Here is a 25,637-nt window from a genome sequence, read left to right as displayed (position 1 = left end):
CTACAAGCTCGTAGCGCGCCACTCGGTGGCGCGCTATGAGCTTGTAGATCTGCTATTTTTCAATAGCTAAATTATAACAATGCTTAAAACACCAAAAGGGGTTCCCGCCCAAAATGGTTTAAGGTTATTGTAGCAGTCAATTTCGGGAGTCGGGAGGGGGCGGGGGAGGGGGGGGGGGGGGGGGTCCCGAGACATTGCCAAAGCATTTCCGGGGGTCCCCGGCCAAAAACGTTGAGAACCCCTGATCTAAACTTAAAGACTGAAGTGGTATACCTGCTATATTCCTCCTCTTCGCCGTATTTAACCACGATAGAATGAGCACCATCCGTTGAAGGAGAGTAGTCCACAGAGTAAGTCCCATTGCCGTTGTGTTTCACTGTCAACGCCTCCATTTTACCTGAATGTAAAACAATTCTTCATATGTTATTAATATACCAAAAGCAGAAGGGAGTAATACAGTAGTTCCTGGAATAAAAAAATCACACCTGTGTGAAGTGAGGGGCGCTCCTATCATCGTACATCATCATGAGGTAACATGTCTATTTGCTCGTCTACATATGACGTTAAATTCTCCATTCATTGTCAATGGCATTTAATGTTTGTGTTAGGACAAAAATCTACACTATAGCTGATACCCCTCCAAAATTGATAATCACATTCTTACCACTGGGCATCATCACAGCCACAGATTGTGGGCTCTCTCCAGTCTCACTACAGTCAATAGTGAAGGTCTGAGGGATTTGGGCACAGACTCCTGATTCCAGTCCTGGTACTGATACTTTCACCTTCTTACTGGAACCACCAGGCAACACTTGGAACTGATGAGGACTGTTAACAAACAAAGTAAATAAATGAACAGACTGTCAGGTGAAATAAATGCACCACCCTAATTATAATTGATACAACATTTACAGGCATTTACCTGCAGAACTCGTCTTCATCAGAATATTTCACCACCAGAGAATGAGCACCTTCTGTAGACGGGGTGTAGCTTATGGAATATGTTCCATCTCCATTGTCTGAAACCTCGACCAGCTCCATCTTACCTGGTTGGAGGAATAAAGACCATTCAGAGAAATAAACAATAAAAACAAGTAAGACGCGCAAACGCGGGAAGCGAACGCAGCTCGTAAATTGCAATAGCAACAATTAGAATAAATTACGTACTTTTTTAAGGTTTTTTTTAAGTTAAGTTATTTTTTAGTGTGTGTATGTGTGCGTGCGTGTTTTTTTCTTTTAAAGTTTTTTTTTAAAGTTAAGTTTTGTGTGTGTGTGTGTGTGTGTGTGTGTGTGTCTGTGTGTTTTTTTGTGATACAGCTGCGCCCTCTGGTGGCGGGCGGGTGGTGTTACAGCATGACACACAGACACACACACACACACACACACACACACACACAGACAGACAGACATGTTCTGCTAGGTCTCATCGCAATCACTCTTCGCAACCATAAGAAAACAGCTCATATGATTAATATACTGTCCTCACCACTAGGTGCCATCACAGCCACACACTCGGGCCTCTCTCCAGTCTCGCTACAGTCAACAGTGAAGGTGTGAGGAACTTTGGCACACACTCCTGACTCCAGTCCTGGACCAGAGACTCTCAGTTCATTGGCGTCATTAGTGGGCAGCACTTGGAACTCAGACACACTGAGACACACAGAGTTGACAAACAAAACATATGAAACATTATTCACCTTCACCAACTTCACACAAACACACAACGCTGGACATAGGAGGGGCTAGAGCCCCTCAAAAAAAATCCAGAGGCCTATGATGAAAACAAAAGAAATGCAACCCCCGCTATGCATGATGGCATGATGCATGTCTGTCTGTAGTACTCTCTCTGAATGAGAGAGATACTCTTTAAGAGTTTTAACTTGACTTCAGTTCTATGTAGAAGCTGTAGAACTGTATTCACTCAAATTAACCAATACATCATTATTTTGCTATGATTCCATGCTTTCATAGAAAGAAAAAAAAAAACACAATGACAGTCATTCTAATAAAAGTAGGATATAGTCACATATTGCCTTTCAATAATTGAAAGGCAAAACAACAGACTAGACTAGAGTGACATACATTTGCTATTGTGATATGGCATAAGTGTTATATACAAATCACACCCATGTGAACTGAGTGGTGCAAGGTCTTATATAGCGTGGTCAGCTGTGGTCTGACGTAATGTCAGTGACCATAGTAACCATGCTCATTCTTTTGGGTCACATACACACACACACACACACACGGGTACTAACAAAGCCAGTTGTTGGAGTGGTTTGCACCTCTCAAAAAAATATGAAGATCGGATCGGGAAAGATCGGTATCGGTATGTCTCAAAATCAAATGATCGGAATCAGATCGGGAGCAAAAAAACGTGATCGGGACATCCCTATAGTTTCTAGTGAAGCGCTTTCCACATTTCTTTCCTTTATCCATCCTGGTGTGCATGTATGAAACAAAATGAGTCACAAGATGTATTTATGTCGGCCACATGACGTCTTACGTTGTCATATAAGTCACGGGTTCCCAAAGTGGGGTCCGGGGACCCCTAGGGGTACTTGGGGGTGTTGGGTACCTAGCTCAATTAGAGGTATAAGGAACCAAATGGACCCTTATGGGTCTGTAACTCAGAGAGTGTACGAATGGAACCAAATGGACCCTAACGGGTCCATTTGGTTCCATTTGTACACTCTCTGAGTTAAATTAGCAGTGGTTTTACAATATAAATTGGGGTACCACAGATAGAAATGCCATTAAATCGGGGGTCCGTAGCATAATGCGTGTGAATTTGGGGGTCCTTGACACGAAAAAGTTTGGGAACCACTGATATAAGTGCTTAGACTTGGCTGCCATATGTGACCATATTTGACTGAGAGACTGCCATCGCGCAAATTACAGCTTTTCACCAGAGGAGAAACACTTTTTTTGTTTTGTTTTTTTCAAAATGAGTTAATAGCACAGGCAGACTCTTCACATACTAGAGCATGTCTGAAATATGTGTCAGAGCTGAAATCTGTAAATATGAAATAAATATGAAATAAATGCTTAAACATGTAGCTAGGTGTAACGTTAGAGTCCACAGAAGTAAACCTTTCAAGCCTGTTTTCTCAACTCGCTGTTTTCTGCAAGACATTACTCTATAAGCCATATCTCCAAAACTGGTGGGCCAAACTGAACAACCAATATGTCAATTTGAAGCTATGATTCCCTACTTTCACATGACATGAAAAAACGAAAATTCAAAAAAATCCAATGGCAGTCCCTCAGTCAAATTTAGTCACATATGACGTAATCTTCAAAAAGCCATGCATTGGAGGGGACGGCACCCCTCATAAAGAATACATAATCACTCATCAGTAGTTTTGGTAGAGATATAAACTTCTGGATGAAATCCTTCTAGTTTTGTATCAATGACATTAGTTTTTGACTAAAAAAAATAAGATCATGCTGTTTGTTAAAATAATAAGAATTAAGGTCCCTGCACACTGCTGCGTTTTTTGGATTTTTAGCAGCGTTTTTCCACCGGTTTTCCGGAAAAAACGCGTCCAGTCTGCAAGGACCTTAGAGCTCAATGACACATCTCACCGTTTGAACTCATGGTCATCTGCATATTTAACCATGACAGAGTGAGCTCCATCCATAGAAGGAGAGAAGGCAACGCAACATGACCCATCACTGTTCTTGGTCACTTCCAACACTTCTAGCTTACCTGGAAATATAAATCACAACATACACTTTAGATATGAGACATTTAAACTACATTACTAAGCTACACTTTCACTTGACAAAGACGAGGAACATCTGCAACATAGATATCTCACCACTGGGCGTCATCACAGCCACAGATTGTGGGCTCTCTCCAGTCTCACTACAGTCAATAGTGAAGGTCTGAGGGATTTGGGCACAGACTCCTGATTCCAGTCCTGGTACTGATACTTTCACCTTCTTACTGGAACCACCAGGCAACACTTGGAACTGATGAGGACTGTTAACAAGCACAAGGGTTTTAGTCAGTAATAGAAAGAAACATACAGTACTACAATTCAAAACCTAAGTGGATCTTTACCAGCAAAACTCGTCTTCATCTGCGTATTTGACCAGCAGAGAGTGAGCACCGTCCACAGAAGGGGAGTAGGACACTGAATATGTCCCGTCTCCATTGTCTGTCACCTCCACGAGCTCCATCTTACCTGAAGAAAGGAGAGAAATAAACAATAACGTCAATTGAACATATAATACTATATACTTGAACTATATCTACGGTCTATGACTATAGAGCGTATGCGTGTGACATCATCATCATGCCTGGAAGTTATGCGGGAACGCCTACATACATCCAAACAGAAAAGTCCTATTTGATTGCATTAAATGACTTTAAACAACATTAAATTCACTTTGTCACTAATTTTGCCACTCGATCTGCCATTCACTTTATGCATGCGCATACCCTCTATAGTTCTGTTTAACATTTTCTGAAATGTTAATATTTTTTTTATTTTACACAAAAACACAGCATTTTATGCTTTTCACCAAAAACGAGGTCACTGGGTTAAACCTTTTCTTTTTTTTTTATTATTTTTTATCCCACGATTTTGTAACCCATTTTTCACCCCTGTGTCAATTATCTAATGTGATCCTGGTCTCTACACACCCTCCGCCAACCTAGTCCCCATATATGGGGGACATGGGGAGAGCAACGGACTTGAACTCATGCTTCCTTCATGCCTGAGTGTCCAGGTTGCTCCTTTACACCTGACAGGGGGGAGTTTCCGTGGTTGGACGTAGCGCGTGGAAGGAACACGTTATTCCAACCAGTTCCTTTCCCCTCCATCAGGCGCCCCGGCTGGCCAGGGGGAGGCAGTTTAGAGACCAGGATTACTGCATGTTTTTGTGAGGGTACCTACCCTAGGGGACACGGGGAGAACATGCAAACCCCACACAGACGGGCCCTTTCGCCAACCCCGCCTCGGGTATGGGCACTGATGACGCGGAGGAGGAAACACGCCACCAGCACCCACAGCGTCCCGAGCGGGAATCGAACCCAGGACCTTCTAGCTGTGAGGCGACAGCACTACCCACTGTGCCACCGTGCCCCTGCAGGTTAAACCTTTTCAGTGTAACTTCAGTGGTGTTTTCAGAAACATACAGGAGTCTTCTCATTTAGTATGGCCGCCAATGGAACATTTAATTAACTTACAAAACATACTGCATATAGAGAGATAATGTGGGGAATGGTGAAAGTGTCTCCATAAATGATATTCTCCTCACCATTTGGAGTCACAACAGCCACGGACTGTGGGATCTCTCCAGTCTTATTACAGCCTATAGTGAAGGTCTGAGGGATCTGAGCACACACTCCTGATGTCAGTGCTGGGTCCACAACGTTCAGCTTGTTGGCCTCGTTGGTAGGCAGCACGTGGAAGTTGGACAAACTGAAACAGCGTGTAGGAAATCAGTAGTGCTTTCACTTGTGTATATTTCACAATATGTTCATCATATATTCATTATAGAATATTTTTTCTTTTTTCTCTTTATTGACCTTTATGTAATCAGCGAAGACCATTGAGAGCATGCACTCTTTTGCAAGGACGTCCCGAGTACAATCACACATACAGAAAGAAAGACAGACAGACAGACAGACAGACAGACAGACAGACAGACAGACAGGCAGGCAGGCAGGCAGGCAGGCAGGCAGACAGACAGACAGACAGACAGACAGACAGACAGACAGACAGACAGACAGACAGACAGACAGACAGACAGGCAGGCAGGCAGGCAGGCAGACAGACAGGCAGGCAGGCAGGCAGGCAGGCAGGCAGGCAGGCAGGCAGGCAGGCAGGCAGGCAGGCAGGCAGGCAGGCAGACAGACAGGCAGGCAGGCAGGCAGGCAGGCAGGCAGGCAGACAGACAGAAACAACAGCAACTAACACAATTGTATATAAGATAAAATAGAGATGAGCAATATTAAAAAGAACATCTTAATGCTAATACATTAGGGGCTACTAAAAACAGGTACAGTCGCTATGTGTTGCATCCTCGAGTAGTGCCTTAAATGACTCCATAGAGACCAGATTGTCCAGTTTAAGAGAGTCCTGGATTTTCTTCCATTTGTCTGGAGCGTAAAAGATGAAATAGATAATATATTTGTTTAATCTTACCAGCTAAAGTCCTCTTCAGCATTATATTTCACCATAACAGAGTGAGCACCCTCCATGGAAGGAGAGTAGGGCACAGAGTACGTCCCATCCCCATTGTCTGTTACGTCCACTATCTCCATTTTACCTATGATGACAAAAAATATATATATATTAATATTCCATATGTATCCACTATGTAAGGAATATAAGACAGGAAGCAGAGCTGGAGGTAGCAGAGACTAAAATGTTGAGGTTCTCTCTGGGAGTAACACGGATGGATAGGATCAGGAAGGAGTACATCAGAGGGACAGTGCATGTCAGATGTTTTGGAGATAAAGCCAGAGAGGCCAGACTGAGATGGTTTGGACATGTACAGAGGAGGGATAGTGAGGTGGTTTGGACATGTACAGAGGAGGGATAGTGAGATGGTTTGGACACGTACAGAGGAGGATAGTGAGATGGTTTGGACACGTACAGAGGAGGATAGTGAGATGGTTTGGACACGTACAGAGTGAGGGATAGTGAGATGGTTTGGACATGTACAGAGGAGGGATAGTGAGATTGTTTGGACATGTACAGAGGAGGGATAGTGAGATGGTTTGGACATGTACAGAGGAGGGATAGTGAGGTGGTTTGGACACGTACAGAGGAGGATAGTGAGGTGGTTTGGACATGTACAGAGGATAGTGAGGTGGTTTGGACACGTACAGAAGAGGGATAGTGAGGTGGTTTGGACATGTACAGAGGAGGGATAGTGAGGTGGTTTGGACATGAACAGACTACAGAGGAGGGATAGTGAGATGGTTTGGACATGTACAGAGGAGGGATAGTGAGATGGTTTGGACATGTACAGAGGAGGGATAGTGAGGTGGTTTGGACATGTACAGAAGAGGGATAGTGAGGTGGTTTGGACACGTACAGAGGAGGATAGTGAGGTGGTTTGGACATGTACAGAGGATAGTGAGGTGGTTTGGACACGTACAGAAGAGGGATAGTGAGGTGGTTTGGACATGTACAGAGGAGGATAGTGAGGTGGTTTGGACACGTACAGAGGAGGGATAGTGAGATGGTTTGGACACGTACAGAGGAGGGATAGTGAGTATATCGGTAGAAGGATGCTGAGGTTGGAACTGCCTGGCAGGAGGCCTAATAGAGGAAGACCAAAGAGATTTGTGGATGTAGTGAAAGAGGACATGAAGTTAGTTGGAGTGTGAGAAGAGGAGACAGAGGAGACAGAGCCGAAAGCAAAAGAAGAAGATCTCACCGCTGGGCGTCATCACAGCCACAGATTGTGGGCTCTCTCCAGTCTCACTACAGTCAATAGTGAAGGTCTGAGGGATTTGGGCACAGACTCCTGATTCCAGTCCTGGTACTGATACTTTCACCTTCTTACTGGAACCACCAGGCAACACTTGGAACTGATGAGGACTGTTAACAAGCAGAGGTTGTTTTTTTCTTTAGTCAACTGTAGAAAGAGGGCATATGGAAGTCAATCTGACTAATTCACAACCTAAGAGGATTTTACCGGCAAAACTCGTCTTCATCTGCGTATTTGACCAGCAGAGAGTGAGCACCGTCCACAGAAGGAGAGTAGGACACTGAATATGTCCCGTCTCCATTGTCGGTCACCTCCACGAGCTCCATCTTACCTGGTTGAGTAAACAAGAAGATAAAAATCACACCCGTGTGAAGTGAGGGGCGCTCTTATCATCATACATCATCATACTGTACATCATCTCATTTTGGCCATTCCCAATTTCTGCTCAACCAAATGGCACATCTCCCCACCCAATCACGCCGGCCAATCACAATTTGCGTCCTCACTTTTCCATCGTCACTTTGCTGGCCTCACTTTTTGAGTGGTGTAAACCACTCCTACAACTGGCTTTTGTGTGCATAAAAAAATGACCATGGTTGCTATGTTCAAAATAATTTCTGACGTAATTAAATCACACCCGGGTGAACTGGATGACCGTAGCAACCGTGGTCATTTTCTCTGCACAAAAAAAGCCAGTTGTGAAATCACATCCAGGTGTGATTTCATTACGTCAGATCGGAGCTGATCAGGGTATATAATACCTTACCTTATATAATACCTCACATCGGACAAAAACTCCAGCTGAATCAACTTCATGGTCACAAATCATCACATCAGAAGACGAGTCTACCTAGCCAAAGATCTTTAACGTCAGACATTACGTCAGACCACAGCTGATCATGCTATATAAAACCTTACACCACTCAGTTCACACGGGTGTGATTTTTATCTTCAATATGTACTTTGCTCGGCCAATCAAATCATCGCTATGGGGTGATCAGCCAATCGCAGGGCCCGGGCGGCTAGTGTAGCGGTCCGGGCACCTAGGCTGCTAAGCTAGCCTGACGGCGTGTCACGTGTACGACTCCCGATCCCGACGACCTTTGCCACGTGTCAACGCCCCCCATCTCTCTCCCCATTTCCAGTCACCATACTGTACAGCATGTACGCTATCCAATAAAGGCAGAAAAAGCCCCAAACATATCTTTAAAAAAAAGAAGAAAACGTGTGCAGTAGTGAACACAGACATCCAACAAGGTGTCAGTTTATCTATACAAGTGTTCATGAGGCATTAGTTAGGTGATTAATGACTTCTCCCTCGGCCAATTATAAACCTTTTTTCGATGTATTGTGGTGTTATGTTTTAACCCATTTAGACCCATTCAGACCTAACTAAAAACCCTAACCTGAGGTTTTCTGTCAAATTCTTATTAAAGAAAAATCACACCCGTGTGAAGTGAGAAGCGCTCTTATCAGCATTATACATCTTCATACATCATCTCATGAACAACTGAATGTATCTGATTGGTTAGCCGATTTGCTCGTCTACATAATGACGTACATTTTCCCTTCATTGTCAACGGCATTTAATGTTTGTGTCGCCACAAATGTACGTCATATTTGACAGACATCTGACCTAATTTCTCCTTTCCTTGTCAATGGCAAATATTGAGACGTGTGGGGAGAAAATCTGTATATAAAAAACAAAACATTGGTGTTGCTATTATGAGACACAGAGGGCATTTAAGGTAAAACAACTTATAGGTTACACCAGGTCTAAATGGGTTAAATTATGTGTAAATCCACTCGTCGTAGCTGCTTGAGATAACCTGCTAGCTAAACTGACAGAAAGACGGACAAACTAGAAATCGTAAAAAGAGAATCTCACCATTTGGAGTCACAACAGCCACGGACTGTGGGATCTCTCCAGTCTTATTACAGCCTATAGTGAAGGTCTGAGGGATCTGAGCACACACTCCTGATGTCAGTGCTGGGTCCACAACGTTCAGCTTGTTGGCCTCGTTGGTAGGCAGCACGTGGAAGTTGGACAAACTGAAACAGCGTGTAGGAAATCAGTGTATTTATATCGTCAACTCATCACTAGAATATGTTCTCTTTCGTATATAATCTTACCAGCTAAAGTCCTCTTCAGCATTATATTTCACCATAACAGAGTGAGCACCCTCCATGGAAGGAGAGTAGGGCACAGAGTACGTCCCATCCCCATTGTCTGTTACTTCCACTATCTCCATTTTACCTGTGATGACAAATGAGTATTAACATTCCCTATGTATCCATTATGAAAGTAAATAAGTAATATAACTCACTTATTGCTATTAAAGGAATATTACTCACCGCTGGGCGTCATCACAGCCACAGATTGTGGGCTCTCTCCAGTCTCACTACAGTCAATAGTGAAGGTCTGAGGGATTTGGGCACAGACTCCTGATTCCAGTCCTGGTACTGATACTTTCACCTTCTTACTGGAACCACCAGGCAACACTTGGAACTGATGAGGACTGTTAACAAACAAAGTAAATAAATGAACAGACTGTCAGTGAAATAAATGCACCACCCTAATTATAATTGATACAACCCTTCAAGGCATTTACCTGCAGAACTCGTCTTCATCAGAATATTTCACCACCAGAGAATGAGCACCTTCTGTGGACGGGGTGTAGCTTATGGAGTATGTTCCATCTCCATTGTCTGAAACCTCGACCAGCTCCATCTTACCTGGTTGGAGGCAGAGAGTGTTAGAGAGGCAGGGGCTCAAATCCCTTTTGGACAAAAAATAGCAGATCTACAAGCTCACAACGCGTGGCAGCGGGATCAGCTGTTTTCGGGGTCGCAACCCCAGCGCTCTTTAGTTACTGGAGATGCGGTGTATAGCGACAGGGATTCCTAAACAAATTTGTTCGAGTTCAGGAGACTTCGGGAAAAAAAAGCAATTCTACTGAATGCTTGGCATAAAGAAGTGGCATTTGCATTTCTTTCACCATAGTAGTAAATGCTGCATTCGTGGTCTGGAAAGGGCAGTTGTTTTACAGACGGGTAAAAAGGGCAAGGGTTGAAGCCCCCTTTGATGTCTATGTGTGCACTTCCCTCGTTGGAGGAATGTCTATGTGTGCACGACCCTGGTTGTCTATGTGTGCACGTCCCTGGTTGTCTATGTGTGCACGACCCTGGTTGTCTATGTGTGCACGACCCTGGTTGTCTATGTGTGCACGTCCCTGGTTGTCTATGTGTGCACGTCCCTGGTTGTCTATGTGTGCACGTCCCTGGTTGTCTATGTGTGCACGTCCCTGGTTGTCTATGTGTGTGCACGTCCCTGGTTGTCTATGTGTGCACGTCCCTGGTTGTCTATGTGTGCACGTCCCTGGTTGTCTATGTGTGCACGTCCCTGGTTGTCTATGTGTGCACGTCCCTGGTTGTCTATGTGTGTGCACGTCCCTGGTTGTCTATGTGTGCACGTCCCTGGTTGTCTATGTGTGTGCACGTCCCTGGTTGTCTATGTGTGCACGTCCCTGGTTGTCTATGTGTGTGCACGTCCCTGGTTGTCTATATGTGTGCACGACCCTGGTTGTCTATGTGTGCACGTCATGGTTGTCTATGTGTGTGCACGTCCCTGGTTGTCTATGTCATAGACAACCAGGGACGTGCACACACATAGACTCTATGTGTGTGCACGTCATGGTTGTCTACGTGTGCACGTCCCTGGTTGTCTATGTGTGCACGTCCCTGGTTGTCTATGTGTGCACGTCCCTGGTTGTCTATGTGTGCACGACCCTGGTTGTCTATGTGTGCACGACCCTGGTTGTCTATGTGTGCACGACCCTGGTTGTCTATGTGTGCACGACCCTGATTGGAGGAATACATGTCTATGTGTGCACGACCCTGGAGGAATACATGTCTATGTGTGCACGTCCCTGATTGGAGGAATACATGTCTATGTGTGCACGTCCCTGATTGGAGGAATACATGTCTATGTGTGCACGGCCCTCGAGGAATACATGTCTATGTGTGCACGGCCCTCGAGGAATACATGTCTATGTGTGCACGACCCTCGAGGTATACATGTCTATGTGTGCACGGCCCTCGAGGAATACAAAACTCCCACTTGTGCGAAGAAGTGAGGGAGCGACATTATCATCGTACATCGTACATACATCATCTCATTCCGGCCAATGGGAATGTCCGTCCTCACCTTCGTCTTCCATGTTTGTGTCACGCAATGTGTGTGTTTACACACACCGAAAGCTGGACATAGCGCCCCTCAAAAAAAAGGGGGGGGGGATGTGGGCAGGGAAACAAAGCTAACGGTGGCTCTGGCGCTCGGTGGGACAGGTAGTGCTCGTTGTTCCTCCTGGGTGGGCCCGGTCCCGCTCAACACGTGGCCGACCAGTGTTGTTTTTGGCAGCAAATTTTGATTTTAGTTTTAGTCATAGTCTCTTGAATAGTTTTCACATTTTAGTCACCTGGAATGTTGTAGTGTTAGTCTACTTTTAGTCGACTAAATGTCAAATTAATTTAGTCCACTAAATCTGCAGTTGATTTAGTCGACTAAAATGTATTTTGGCGGTCCTTGATGCAGTCGTAAGGACTGATTTTACACTTTTAGTTTTTTTTTCTTAGTTTTTTTCATATAAAAGAACCACACCCGTGTGAAGTGAGGGGCGCTCTTATCATCATACATCATCTCATTCCGGCCAATCACAATTTGCGTCCTCACCTTCGTCTTCAATGTTTGTGTTTACACAAACACTCAAAACTGGCCATTCATTGTCAATGGCATTAAATGTTAGTGTTTACACAAACCCTCAAAGTTGGACATAGGAGGGGCTAGCACCCCTCAAAAACGATTAGGTTAAATAAACAAAAGAAAAAAGAAAGCTAATATGATTCATAATACTGTCCTCGCCACTAGGTGTCATAACCGCCACTCACCACTAGGTGTCATCACAGCCACACACTCGGGCCTCTCTCCAGTCTTGCTACAGTCAACAGTGAAGGTGTGAGGAACTTTGGCACACACTCCTGACTCCAGTCCTGGACCAGAGACTCTCAGTTCATTGGCGTCATTAGTGGGCAGCACTTGGAACTCAGACACACTGAGAAAAGGGATTTACAAAAAATGTCAACTTGAAATTGCATTAAACTTTGAGCATGTTGTAAATAAGATAACGAAAACTACAATGCTTTATAATTAAATTCAATGACATATCTCACCGTTTGAACTCATGGTCATCTGCATATTTAACCATGACAGAGTGAGCTCCATCCATAGAAGGAGAGAAGGCAACGCAACATGACCCATCACTGTTCTTGGTCACTTCCAACACTTCTAGCTTACCTGGAAATATAAATCACAACATACGATTTGAGACATTTTACCCAGATCTACAAGCTCGTAGCGCGGCACCGAGTGCCGCGCTACAAGCTTCTATTTTTGAAAAGTTGTGAAAATGGGGCGCAAATCTTTCAATGTATATTCATGCATATAAGATTTTTAACTCAAATCTTTACTTCTGGGGTGGTCCCTGGAATAACATTATTTTCAGATGGGGGTCTGCGGCCAAATACAGAAAATTCTGGGGGTTCTTGACATGAAAAAGGTTGAGCACCACTGACATAGAAACATCATTTTTTCAGAAAACCTTTTAGGATTTAGAAGACATGTTTTTAGAATCGGCCTCAGGTCTAAATGGGTTAAACTATTACTTTATTAAGTTACACTTTTCACTTGACAAGACAAGGAACATCTGCAACATAGATATCTCACCACTGGGTGTCATCACAGCCACAGATTGTGGGCTCTCTCCAGTCTCACTACAGTCAATAGTGAAGGTCTGAGGGACTTGGGCACAGACTCCTGATTCCAGTCCTGGTACTGATACTTTCACCTTCTTACTGGAACCACCAGGCAACACTTGGAACTGATGAGGACTGTTAACAAGCACAGGGCTTTTGTTAGTCAAATGTAGAAAGAGACATTTGGACGTAAATCTGATTAATTCAGTAAGTGGATCTTTACCTGCAAAACTCGTCTGCATCTTCGTATTTGACCAGCAGAGAGTGAGCACCGTCCACAGAAGGAGAGTAGGACACTGAATATGTCCCGTCTCCATTGTCTGTCACCTCCACGAGCTCCATCTTACCTGAAGAAAGACAAATCACACTTGTGTGAAGTGAGGGGTGCCCACTGTGGCTGCCACATGACGTCTCGAGAGGTGTCGTTTTAAAGCCATTTGTTGGAGCTGGGGCTAGCGCCCCTCAAAATAGGTTACAACTAGAACTGCACTCTGTCGAGATGCCAACTTGCGCCTTCCACACAAGTAGGCCATGTATGGCCTACTTGTGCACAAGCATAGCACTTGTGCACAAGCATAGCACTTGTGCACAAGCATGCACAAGCATAGCGCGCCATGAGGTGCGCTCACCACTGCTGGTACGACTGCTGCTCTGAGTCCTAAAGCTCTCTGCTGCTGTCTAGGTTTGAAATGCAGCAGTGGTCAGTGGTCCCTCATTGCCCCGATGGAGTACAGCGACATAAACACATACCCAGCCGATACATACCCCCTATTGACCCCTATACCAACTTTGAAACATACTTTAGTTACGTCATCGAGAACAGTGGTTTCTCATTGGCTGGTGGAATGTACCGACATACTGTACATACCCAGCTGATCGCTGTTCTTGGTCCCTGATTGGCCGAGCGATGCCACCATGCAATACATACTTGGTCCAGTACTTGCGCGCTCTGCTTGTGCAAGTAATTACGCAACTTGAAGATAGAATCTAACACACACACACATTTAGCCTCGTAGACCCAAAACTAAAGAATATTTTGTTATCGTTGGAAATGATTTTGCCCACAATTCCTTGCTGTATTGATGCGGTACCATTAGGAATGATAACAGGCAAACGTTAATCGAAATACAAAATATTTTACATTCTCTCTTCTTTTAAATTAAGTAATGCAGATTCTTAACAAAAAAGTAACTGTTGAGAGTGTAAATTTAAACCAAATGGACTCATTTTACGCTTTAATTTTACGCTCTTAAGAGTTAAAGATAGGGTCCATTTGGTTTCCAACTCCCCATCATTTAGCATGGGGGGGACCACCTGGAACCCCCTCAAGGACCACTGGTGGTCCCACGGACCACTGGTTAATGAAAACCACTGCTCTACAGCAGGGGTTCTCAACGTTTTTGGCTGGGGACCCCCGGAAATGCTTTGGCCATGTCTCGGGACCCCCTCCCCACCCCCAATACCCAAACTGACTGCAAAAACAACCTTAATAATAGAGAAAATATATCATAAATAAATACTGAAACCAGATATAATCATTAAGGAAAGTGTATGCATGTACTCTGTGTACTATGTAAACTCTTCATTTCCATTTTCCAGCCATTCACTTGCAATTTCTTTTTTTTTTCTTTTAATATAATTTGGGGACCCCCCAAAATAATTTGGCGACCCCCCTAGGGGTCGCGACCCACAGTTTGAGAACCCCTGCTCTACAGCATAGATAGAGAGATAATGTTGAGAATAATGTGACAGTGTTTATCTTTATTATGTTATATATCCTCACCATTTGGAGTCACAACAGCCACGGACTGTGGGATCTCTCCAGTCTTATTACAGCCTATAGTGAAGGTCTGAGGGATCTGAGCACACACTCCTGATGTCAGTGCTGGGTCCACAACGTTCAGCTTGTTGGCCTCGTTGGTAGGCAGCACGTGGAAGTTGGACAAACTGAAACAGCGTGTAAGAGATCAGTGTATTTTCATCGTCAACTCATCACTAGAATAATTTATGTTCTCTTTCGTATAATCTTACCAGCTAAAGTCCTCTTCAGCATTATATTTCACCATAACAGAGTGAGCACCCTCCATGGAAGGAGAGTAGGGCACAGAGTACGTCCCATCCCCATTGTCTGTTACTTCCACTATCTCCATTTTACCTGTGATGACAATTAAAAAATAAATCACACCCGTGTGAACTGAGCGGTGCAGCTATACTTGTATTGTGATAGTTACACTACTGTACTGTACCGTACAGTGTTCTGCACTGTGTACTGTACTGAACTCAGAGTACTGTACTATGTACTCTGCACTGTACTCTACACTGTACTCACTGTACTGTACTGTTCTGTACAGTACTAGTGTAATATAGTTATAGTGCACAGTGTGAAGCTCAACAGTGCCACTGGAAGGTAAGTCACCCAGCGGTATTGCAACTGTTCCTACTCCAAACAGACGTATATTACATAGCATAGAGTATTAAAAGGATAGAGACTGAACCGGAGCGACAGCAACCCCCCCCCCCCCCCCCCCCCCCCCCCCTCCGCTATTATTTCTGGACTCCCAAAAAAATCTATCAATCGCCTTCAACTAGTTCAAAACACAGCAGCTAGAGTTCTTACAAAAACCAGGAGATATGACCATATTACTCACTAGCCTGGTTAATAAACCAGACCGAATCAGCCGTTGGCAAAAAAAAGTTGCCTACCAGCGGATTACGGTCTGGCGAGGCTCAGTAGCACGCCTCTTTCCTACAGCAGAGAACAGGTCGGACCAATCGGGACACGGTATGCAATATAGGCGGGCTTTGGTACAGTGACGTTCAATGCTTGAGACTTTTGACTGACAGTAGCTCTGACCAATTGCGTCAAAGAGAAAATGTTCCCCGGGAAATGAAATCCAAGTGGAGCCAGCCCAGACTGATATACCGCGACAGTGTTGTGTGATATTAGTCTGGCTTATTAGCCAGGCTAATTACTCACTGCATTGGTTACCAGTCGTGTTCAGAATTGATTTTAAAGTTAACTTGTTTGTTTTTAAATCACTAAACGGACTGGCACCTGGGTATATTTCTGACCACTTGTCCCCGCACATACCTTCCCGTAACGCAGGCAAAGTCTTACTTGACCCCCCCAACACAAAGCTGGTGACGCAAGGTGGCAGAGCCTTTGCTGCTATAGGGCTCCACTGCTGTGGAACCAACTTCCACTGGACATTAGACAGACCACTTCAGTGTCCACTTTTAAAAGACTCTTAAAAACCCACTATTATAATAAAGGCTTTTAATGAGTTTGAATGAACATCCAGTTTCTGCTTTCTCTTTTTATCTTGTTGTATTTTGTATTTTATTAATTTCCATTGTTGATTTGAATTGCCTGTTTATGTATTGTATGTGAAGCACTTTGTAAACTTGTTTTTGAAAAGTGCTATACAAATAAAGTTATTATTATTATTATTCATTTCAGTGGAAGTTGCTCAGTGGCGTTTTGAAGCACCCGGAAGAACCGTCTACTTGTGCGTTTTTCTCTCTCGATTTGGACACCAAATTTGGTGTCCAAAATGTGGAAGTGCAAACGGGCGCTCAATGTTAAACCCCAGCTGCACGGGGTTTCCTAGTCATAACTCCACGGGTCCGCCTGCAGTCCCACCTATTACCACTAGGGCCCAGTGCTTCGACGTTGGAGAGCTGCACTGGGGGCTTGGTACATAGGGACACTTGGGGACATTTTTGAGGGGTGTGCACCGCTCAAAAATATTAATATTCCATATGAATATTAATAGGCATATAGAGTAACTCACTGAATGTTAGTATACTGTACTCACCACAGGGCGTCATCACAGCCACAGATTGTGGGCTCTCTCCAGTCTCACTACAGTCAATAGTGAAGGTCTGAGGGATTTGGGCACAGACTCCTGATTCCAGTCCTGGTACTGATACTTTCACCTTCTTACTGGAACCACCAGGCAACACTTGGAACTGATGAGGACTGTTAACAAGCAGATGAGTATGTATTAGGGGTGTAACGATACATTATAACAGCGATACGATACGTATCACGATACATCGTTGACGATACGATACATGGACGATATTGGTTCATTATGGCGATACGATACGATACGATTCAATTATTTGAAATCGATACAGTAACTATTTCAAATACATTGACATTATTTTAAATTAAGTAATTAAACCCCTCTTTCTAAAAAATCTAAAAATTGCTAAATACCACGCACAAAAATTTAGTATTGATACAATCGATTAATTGCATAGCAAAACGATTCCATACCGATTATTTCCATTGCAAAACGATACGATACGATACATAGTCAATGTTGCTGTTTTCATTTCGATATACTTCGATTCTTGAAATTAAAATCCATTTTTCAATGCAGTTACTATATCGTTATTTATCAAGTACTACAGGGGTTCTCAACGTTTTTGGCCGGGGACCCCCGGAAATGCTTTGGCAATGCCTCGGGACCCCCGCCCCGCCCCCTCCCGACCCCCAATATAAATTGACTGCTACAATAACCTTAAACCATTTTGGGCGGGAACCCCTTTTGGTCTTTTAAGCATTGTTATAATTTAGCTATTGAAAAATAGCAGATGTGGCGCGCTATGAGCTTGTAGGTCTGCTATTTTTGAAAAATCGTGAAAATAATTTTTTAAAAAAACCCTTTTTTTTCCTTTTTTTTTTGAAAATAATTTGGGGACCCCCTAAAATAATTTGGCGACCCCCCGAGGGGTCGCGACCCACGGGTTGAGAACCCCTGAAGTACTACACCTGTACGTGCCCGTCGCAGTCGGCCACCGGCCTACTTGGGAACGATGCAACTTGGGAACCTAGTGATATACGTTGTCATAGCACCTGTCAGCCGGTGTTCCAAAAGGAGAACTGTGTGTGTGTGTGCCTGTGTGTGCCTGTGTGTGAGGTTCAACCTGGTTGGTTGAACCTCAATTAGCTGAAGCAGAGGCTGGAAATTGCACAGGTGAAAGGAGTTGGCCTCATTAGGCCCACTGGCAGAGCCTGAGCAGAGCCTTTTGTGGTGGTTCTGGAGAAGCGTGGGTCCGACCGACTCGATACCAGGCCCTGCACTCCCTGTGGGGGTGTGGAATGTGTGTGTCGAATTTGAAGTCGGTGGGTCAAACGGTTCTCGAGTTATGTGCATTACAACCGTACACACACTCACACGTACGTACGCATGCACGCACGCAGAGACGTGGCACATTTATAGTAGGATAATAATGACACAATACACTGACACCACGGCGCGTAAACAGCGCCTCAAACTGTGACTCCGCCCACAACCGGGGGAAGTTGTAATTTGCGCTCGTTCACTGCAATGCAATTTGCGGCATTTTCAAAACAATATTGAGCAGAGTAGCGATTATCAAATATCAAACGTATTTGCAATGCCATACGTTGAAAGATCTGTTGCCCATGGACAAGGCACGCTACCTCCGCAAGTTAGATAGCATCGGCATAGATGTTTGTCCGTATGTGATTAAGGATTGGACCAAGTTGCATTGGCAGCCATAGAAAACTCTTACCCCAGGCTAAAACCGGATGTGATGTTTTTGGGCGTTCCTGTCTAGCGTGGTGTCAGTGTATAGGGAATGGGGAGGGGAAATGGAAAATATTTAACACATAACTGTAGATTGTTACCTGCAAAACTCGTCGTCATCTTCGTATTTGACCAGCAGAGAGTGAGCACCTTCCACAGAAGGAGAGTAGGACACTGAATATGTCCCGTCTCCATTGTCTGTCACCTCCACGAGCTCCATCTTACCTGGTTTAGATGAAACAAACAATAAATAAGTCGATGAAGACATTACGATAGTGATACTAAACGCCATTTAAATACTGTCCTCGCCACTAGGTGTCATCACAGCCACTCACCACTAGGTGTCATCACAGCGACACACTCGGGCCTCTCTCCAGTCTCGCTACAGTCAACAGTGAAGGTGTGAGGAACTTTGGCACACACTCCTGACTCCAGTCCTGGACCAGAGACTCTCAGTTCATTGGCGTCATTAGTGGGCAGCACTTGGAACTCAGACACACTGAGACACACAGAGTTGAGAGAAAAATATGTCATGAAAATGTGGAGCTTATCATTTTGAATTATGAATGATATCAATGTTTTGCAAATAACAATGCTGGGTGAATTCCACCCGAACAATACATTGTATTTATGTGATTTTTCAAAATGTTGCTGATGGCTGAGGTGTCCGGGTCCTTCGGTACCTTCAGGATGCTCAGTGACGCAGTGGAAGGTAGGTTAGTTTCCCTGCCCACGTCCATTTTTTTTTGAGAGCCCCTCTGTCCAGCTTTTGGTGTGTGTAATAGGGTTTAATATTTTCCCGGATTTGGCTCATTTTAATTCCCGGGAATTTGCGGACCTTTTCCCGGGCTCCCGCGGGAATTCCCGTCAGAAAAAAAAGAAAAGAAGTGCCCACCAAAATGCATTTATATGTATAGATACTTCATATGTTCAATAGAATAGTGATATTTTTTGGTTTAAAACGTTTTATTTGAACGAAATATGAACATATAGCCTACAATAAAAGTATTACATTAAAATATTAATAATGTTATAGGCCTACTACGCTATTCAGAAAAAGGGACACAGGAGTTTGCACTAATGTGACTGTCGAAGCACGGGGAAAAAACGACCTCACGTCTTTCACATAGATACCTTAGCCATGGTCTTTCACCCTTTGAGCATGCAGCCATGCAGTGGGTCCCCTTCTCCGCTGCAGAGAATGTGATCATCCCGCTTTGTACTTTATGAAAAGTCCGATTGGGTGTTAAATTAGCCAGCACGTCCAGTGCACAGCACACTGATTATTAGAGAGAGAGAGCGAGAGCGAGAGAGATAGAGAGAGGGAGAGAGGGAGAGAGAGAGAGAGAGAGAGAAAGACGCTGCGTGCTGGTGGTTATTATAAAACAAATTGTAGCCTACTCATCTTTGTTTGTGTTCCGTTTCACGTTATTGCTGCACACATGCAGGCAAAAGCAAAAAGGGGTTTAGAAGTGACAATGTCCATCACAGGGACAGGAAACTCCTCGCTCAGTCGCTCCGTCCGTAATACACACAATTCTCACAGAGTGACTGATTAGGCTAATGATTGACAGGTGCAGCAGCTTTGGGAGCGTGCCTGAAGATGTCTGTCAGACATTCATATTTTGCTAAAGTGTATATAAACTCTGTAGGCCTATCTGATTAATTGCGGGAGGATGCAGGATTCGCGGGGTCCCACTGATTTCATCTTGACCGGCCGGCGGCCGTGCCTGCCCGCCCGCAGGTAGGCTATTTAAATACCGCCCGCGCCGCAAACATTTACATTGGGTCCCGCTGGCTCCAGTTCCCGTTGCAGGCTTGCAGCCCTCGAGTGTAATCCATAATTCCATATAAATATCATCTAACATGTTTGAAAATGATGGGAGGGTTCAGATTGAACATTTGATCACTCATAGATAAGGGGAAAGAACGCGCACTGTGTGAAAACTCCAATAGTGTAATTTCCCTACAAGAAAAAAAAAAAACTCCGGGACAACGGGTCCCGAAGAAATTTCCGGGCGGGAAATTGCGTGCCCTATAACCGGGAGGACCGAAATCCCGGGATCCCGGCATTAAACCCTAGTGTGTAACCCAAATGTTGTCCTAGCACAAACATTAAATGCCATTGACAATGAATGGACAATTTGGAGTGTTTGTGTAAACACAAACATTGCGCAACACAAACCTTGAAGACGAAGGTGAGGACGCAAATTCTGATTGGCTGGAATGAGATGATGTACAGTATGATGATGTATGTACGATGATATGAGCGGCCCTCACTTCACACAGGTGTGATTTGTAAATGGGCACTAGCCCCTCCTATAAACAGCTTTTATTTGTCCCCACACGTCTCAAGATTTGCCATTGACAATGAAAGGGGAAATTAGGTCAAAATCCGCTAAATATATAATATATAAAATGAAACATCAAAACATTAAACGCCATTGACATTGAAGGGAACATTTACGTCATATGTAAATGAGCAAATCAGCTAACCAATCACAGGCAACAGGCATTCTGATTGGCCAGTATGAGATGATCCATGAGGATGTATGATGATAAGAGCGCCCCTCACTTCACACAGGTGTGATTTTTAAAACAATCCCGACATTTTTCACAGTTTTGCAGTGTTCTAGGGTTGATAATAATTGCAATGACATCTCACCGTTTGAACTCATGGTCATCTGCATATTTAACCATGACAGAGTGAGCTCCATCCATGGAAGGAGAGAAGGAAACGCAACATGACCCATCACTGTTCTTGGTCACTTCCAACACTTCTAGCTTACCTGGAAATATAAATCACAACATACACTTTAGATTATGAGACATTTAACCATTAATTAATTCACCACATGAACCCTAAGCATCCAAATTGTATGTTATGATAGGTGAACATTCAGCAAAAACAAGCATATATTCAGCAAAAAATAGCAGCTTGTTGTGAGCCGTTATGAGCTTGTAGTGCAGATCATCTATTTTCATTGTTCAACGTGCAACAAAGCACATACTGTAGGATTTCAATGTCTTAAGTTACACTTTAATTTGAACAGTACAGTGGAACATTTGTAACATAGATCTTACCACTGGGCGTCATCACAGCCACAGATTGTGGGCTCTCTCCAGTCTCACTACAGTCAATAGTGAAGGTCTGAGGGATTTGGGCACAGACTCCTGATTCCAGTCCTGGTACTGATACTTTCACCTTCTTACTGGAACCACCAGGCAACACTTGGAACTGATGAGGACTGTTAACAAACAAAGTAAATAAATGAACAGACTTTCAGTGAAATAAATGCACCACCCTAATTATAATAGAAACAACCCTTCGAGGCATTTACCTGCAGAACTCGTCTTCACCAGAATATTTCACCACCAGAGAATGAGCACCTTCTGTAGACGGGGTGTAGCTTATGGAGTATGTTCCATCTCCATTGTCTGAAACCTCAACCAGCTCCATCTTACCTGGTTGGAGGAAGAAAAGGATATTGAAAGAAATAAACTATAGATGCATTTCCACTCCAGACAACCTCACACTGACAAGAACCTGTGTGCAAGACCTATGCAAGACCTCCAAGCTCACATCGGCCGCATCCACGACGCGATGTGAGCTTGTATGTCAGCTGTTATACAGTATTTGTCTCACTAGGGGTGCGTATCACCAGCCAACACACAAGAGGAGGTTGAAGGAACAGGTTTGGGCATCTGTTGGGAATTGATTACATGAATCCGACACCTGCATTTGCAGTCTCAATGTTTGTAAACAAGAAACCCATCTATCAAAGTTCCAGTTTAATAGTTCAAACCCGGGCTCCGCCAGAGTTAGTGTCCAAGTGTCCTTGAGCTCTGAACCCCTAATTGCTCCCGATGAGCAGGTTGGTGCCTTGCATGGTTTCCTCATCGGTGTGTGAATGTGTGTGTGTGAATGGCTGAATGAATGTAATGCACAATCTCTGCAAAGCGCCTTGGATAAAGGTGCTATATAAATGCACCATTTACCACTTCAGATTCATTCATATTGATATACTGTCCTCACCATCAGGTGTCATCACAGCCACTCACCACTAGGTGTCATCACAGCCACACACTCGGGCCTCTCTCCAGTCTCGCTACAGTCAACAGTGAAGGTGTGAGGAACTTTGGCACACACTCCTGACTCCAGTCCTGGACCAGAGACTCTCAGTTCATTGGCGTCATTAGTGGGCAGCACTTGGAACTCAGACACACTGAGACACACAGTTGAGGGAAGAAAATAATAATTAGAAACAAGGAGAGAAGCTTGATTTTATTTTATTCAGAGTAGTCAACTATCTGTACGTCCCCAATTTTGTCCCAAGTTTAATAATAGTTATGCTAATACATTCCTCCCACTGCTGTTGTACCATACTGGCTCACCTGCCAGTGAGGAGCCCCCACCGGGAGGACGTTACTGTTGTACCATACTGGCTCACCTGCCAGTGAGGAGCCCCCACTGGGAGGAAGTAGAGTGGTAGAGCCTTCGCCCTACTCCTCCCGTTCGACATTCTTTGTTAGGAGTACGTGCAGTGACAGTATCACTCTCCCCCGCCCGTCTCCCTCCCCGAACGAGCCAAACAACCCAGAGACTACATTTCCGGGTAGGCTGCTTCTGCCTGCAGCCCGTCGCACAACAGAAACTGAACGTTAATTACGTTTATTTTTATTTTTATTTTATTGATATATAATGTATCGTGGTTAGTACGAGTCGAGTCACCACCAGCTGAGCTTACGTCAACGAGGAATCTCAGGAACGCAATATGTTGACAGCTGGGCATGACGTATATGCTCAGCGACATTGCATTCATATGTAGTTTCAAGGCTTTTGCGGTCACATTAATTCCATTTTCTCTAGAAACTGGCTGTATCAAATATGAATGGACATCATTAACGACGCACAGCCACTCCCCTGACAGAAACGCCGGGGTGGTCGGTTTATTTTTCAAACACAGTTCTTATATGAAGCGACATAAAATCGCCATATGGAGATTTCAATACAAATAAAAAACCTATAAACCTGTGTGTTGGTGCCCTCTACTGAAAGTGACGTCAGACTTCGGTGCTCTATACTGACTCACCTGCCAGTGAGGAGCCCCCACCGGGAGGACATACAGTTGTACCATACTGGCTCACCTGCCAGTGAGGAGCCCCCACCGGGAGGACATACTGTTGTACCATACTGGCTCACCTGCCAGTGAGGAGCCCCCACTGGGAGGAAGTAGAGTGGTAGAGCCTTCGCCCTACTCCTCCCGTTCGACATTCTTTGTTAGGAGTACGTGCAGTGACAGTATCACTCTCCCCCGCCCGTCTCCCTCCCCGAACATGGCCTCATTGTTTTCGTACATGACGCCCGACCAAGTGATATAGTGAGTGGGATTGCAATGCCATTGGTCATGATATTTGCATATAAATACGCCCCACAGAGGCTGAAATGCACACAAATTTAAAATCTTTGAACCTATGACCTTTGACCTTTAACCCTAATAAAAGTAAGTAAAATAATTGTAATATATTTTATATAGAATGTCTAGAACATGTTTTATTAATTATTGTGAAAGATATCCCCCAAATGTAAATTATGAATGTATTATTATTATTTTAATAATTATTATAAATGTGCATAAAATTTGCAAAAAAAAAATATATATATTTTTTTACATGATTTCCACTGATAAGTCCTAGTAGTAAAAAGTAGTAGTATAAGGTTGAAATCGGTTTTTTGCAAGTAGAAATGAATCCGGGTTTTACAGGGATAAACCTAACCCAACCTAAACCTGAAAGTGGTAAAAAAAAACCTAAGAAAAACCTAAAATGCACACAAATCCTCTCCCCACGCTCCCCCCCCCCCCCACCTTCAGATACCCTATGACACCCCTGCGACCAAGCGTGGAATCGAACCCCAGGACTCGAACACAGTGCGGTGGGCATCCGCTTTTCCACTGCACCGCCCGATTTCCCGCTTTTATTTATTTGTTTGTGTTTTTTTCTTTTCTTTCGTTTGAATGACATCTCACCGTTTGAACTCATGGTCATCTGCATATTTAACCATGACAGAGTGAGCTCCATCCATAGAAGGAGAGAAGGCAACGCAACATGACCCATCACTGTTCTTGGTCACTTCCAACACTTCTAGCTTACCTGAAAATATAAATCACAAAATACACTTTAGATTTGAGACATAATTTAAACTATTACTACACTTTCACTTGACAAGACAAGGAACATTTGCAACATAGATATCTCACCACTGGGCGTCATCACAGCCACAGATTGTGGGCTCTCTCCAGTCTCACTACAGTCAATAGTGAAGGTCTGAGGGATTTGGGCACAGACTCCTGATTCCAGTCCTGGTACTGATACTTTCACCTTCTTACTGGAACCACCAGGCAACACTTGGAACTGATGAGGACTGTTAACAAGCACAGGGCTTATTTAGTCAACTGTAGAAAGAGACATGTGTCTCTTTATTAAGAAACAAAGTTGATAATTAACTTTGAATTACCTGCAAAACTCGTCTTCATCTGCATATTTGACCAGCAGAGAGTGAGCACCGTCCACAGAAGGAGAGTAGGACACTGAATATGTCCCGTCTCCATTGTCTGTCACCTCCACGAGCTCCATCTTACCTGGTTGACAGACAAAAAGAAAAAAGAGAGATTACACAACAATCATATATCACTTCAATGTCTATGAAATAAAAAGCTCACATGAAGAACAAGTCAAATTAGAAATCTCACCATTTGGAGTCACAACAGCCACGGACTGTGGGATCTCTCCAGTCTTATTACA

The 25,637-nt window shown here is 44.0% G+C and overlaps 1 protein-coding gene across 1 annotated transcript in view; it reads right to left on the bottom strand.

Moving 5' to 3' along the window:
- LOC306934026 (filamin-A-like) overlaps nucleotides 1–24,897 on the bottom strand; it is a gene marked incomplete at both ends in the record, with an annotated part of 58,323 nt that extends 33,426 nt beyond the window's left edge. Inside the window, 27 exons of the mRNA XM_079516441.1 lie at nucleotides 274–397; nucleotides 665–828; nucleotides 923–1,046; nucleotides 1,487–1,650; nucleotides 3,589–3,712; nucleotides 3,825–3,988; nucleotides 4,070–4,193; nucleotides 5,272–5,435; nucleotides 7,666–7,789; nucleotides 9,347–9,510; nucleotides 9,592–9,715; nucleotides 9,814–9,977; nucleotides 10,071–10,194; nucleotides 12,406–12,569; nucleotides 12,688–12,811; nucleotides 13,241–13,404; nucleotides 13,493–13,616; nucleotides 15,053–15,216; nucleotides 15,301–15,424; nucleotides 17,088–17,251; nucleotides 18,935–19,058; nucleotides 19,169–19,332; nucleotides 21,499–21,622; nucleotides 21,918–22,045; nucleotides 22,175–22,298; nucleotides 22,896–23,059; nucleotides 24,863–24,897. Of these exons, the coding sequence (XP_079372567.1) occupies nucleotides 274–397; nucleotides 665–828; nucleotides 923–1,046; nucleotides 1,487–1,650; nucleotides 3,589–3,712; nucleotides 3,825–3,988; nucleotides 4,070–4,193; nucleotides 5,272–5,435; nucleotides 7,666–7,789; nucleotides 9,347–9,510; nucleotides 9,592–9,715; nucleotides 9,814–9,977; nucleotides 10,071–10,194; nucleotides 12,406–12,569; nucleotides 12,688–12,811; nucleotides 13,241–13,404; nucleotides 13,493–13,616; nucleotides 15,053–15,216; nucleotides 15,301–15,424; nucleotides 17,088–17,251; nucleotides 18,935–19,058; nucleotides 19,169–19,332; nucleotides 21,499–21,622; nucleotides 21,918–22,045; nucleotides 22,175–22,298; nucleotides 22,896–23,059; nucleotides 24,863–24,897 (3,743 nt within the window). The remainder of the gene's footprint in view (nucleotides 1–273; nucleotides 398–664; nucleotides 829–922; nucleotides 1,047–1,486; nucleotides 1,651–3,588; nucleotides 3,713–3,824; nucleotides 3,989–4,069; nucleotides 4,194–5,271; nucleotides 5,436–7,665; nucleotides 7,790–9,346; nucleotides 9,511–9,591; nucleotides 9,716–9,813; nucleotides 9,978–10,070; nucleotides 10,195–12,405; nucleotides 12,570–12,687; nucleotides 12,812–13,240; nucleotides 13,405–13,492; nucleotides 13,617–15,052; nucleotides 15,217–15,300; nucleotides 15,425–17,087; nucleotides 17,252–18,934; nucleotides 19,059–19,168; nucleotides 19,333–21,498; nucleotides 21,623–21,917; nucleotides 22,046–22,174; nucleotides 22,299–22,895; nucleotides 23,060–24,862) is intronic.
- Nucleotides 24,898–25,637: the final 740 nt, after the last annotated feature.

The sequence above is a fragment of the Electrona antarctica genome (genome assembly GCF_951216825.1).
Source record: "Electrona antarctica genome assembly, chromosome: 2".
Lineage (NCBI taxonomy): Eukaryota > Metazoa > Chordata > Actinopteri > Myctophiformes > Myctophidae > Electrona > Electrona antarctica.
Note: the sequence above shows the minus strand (reverse complement) of the source record. Positions and strands in the feature narration are given on the sequence as shown.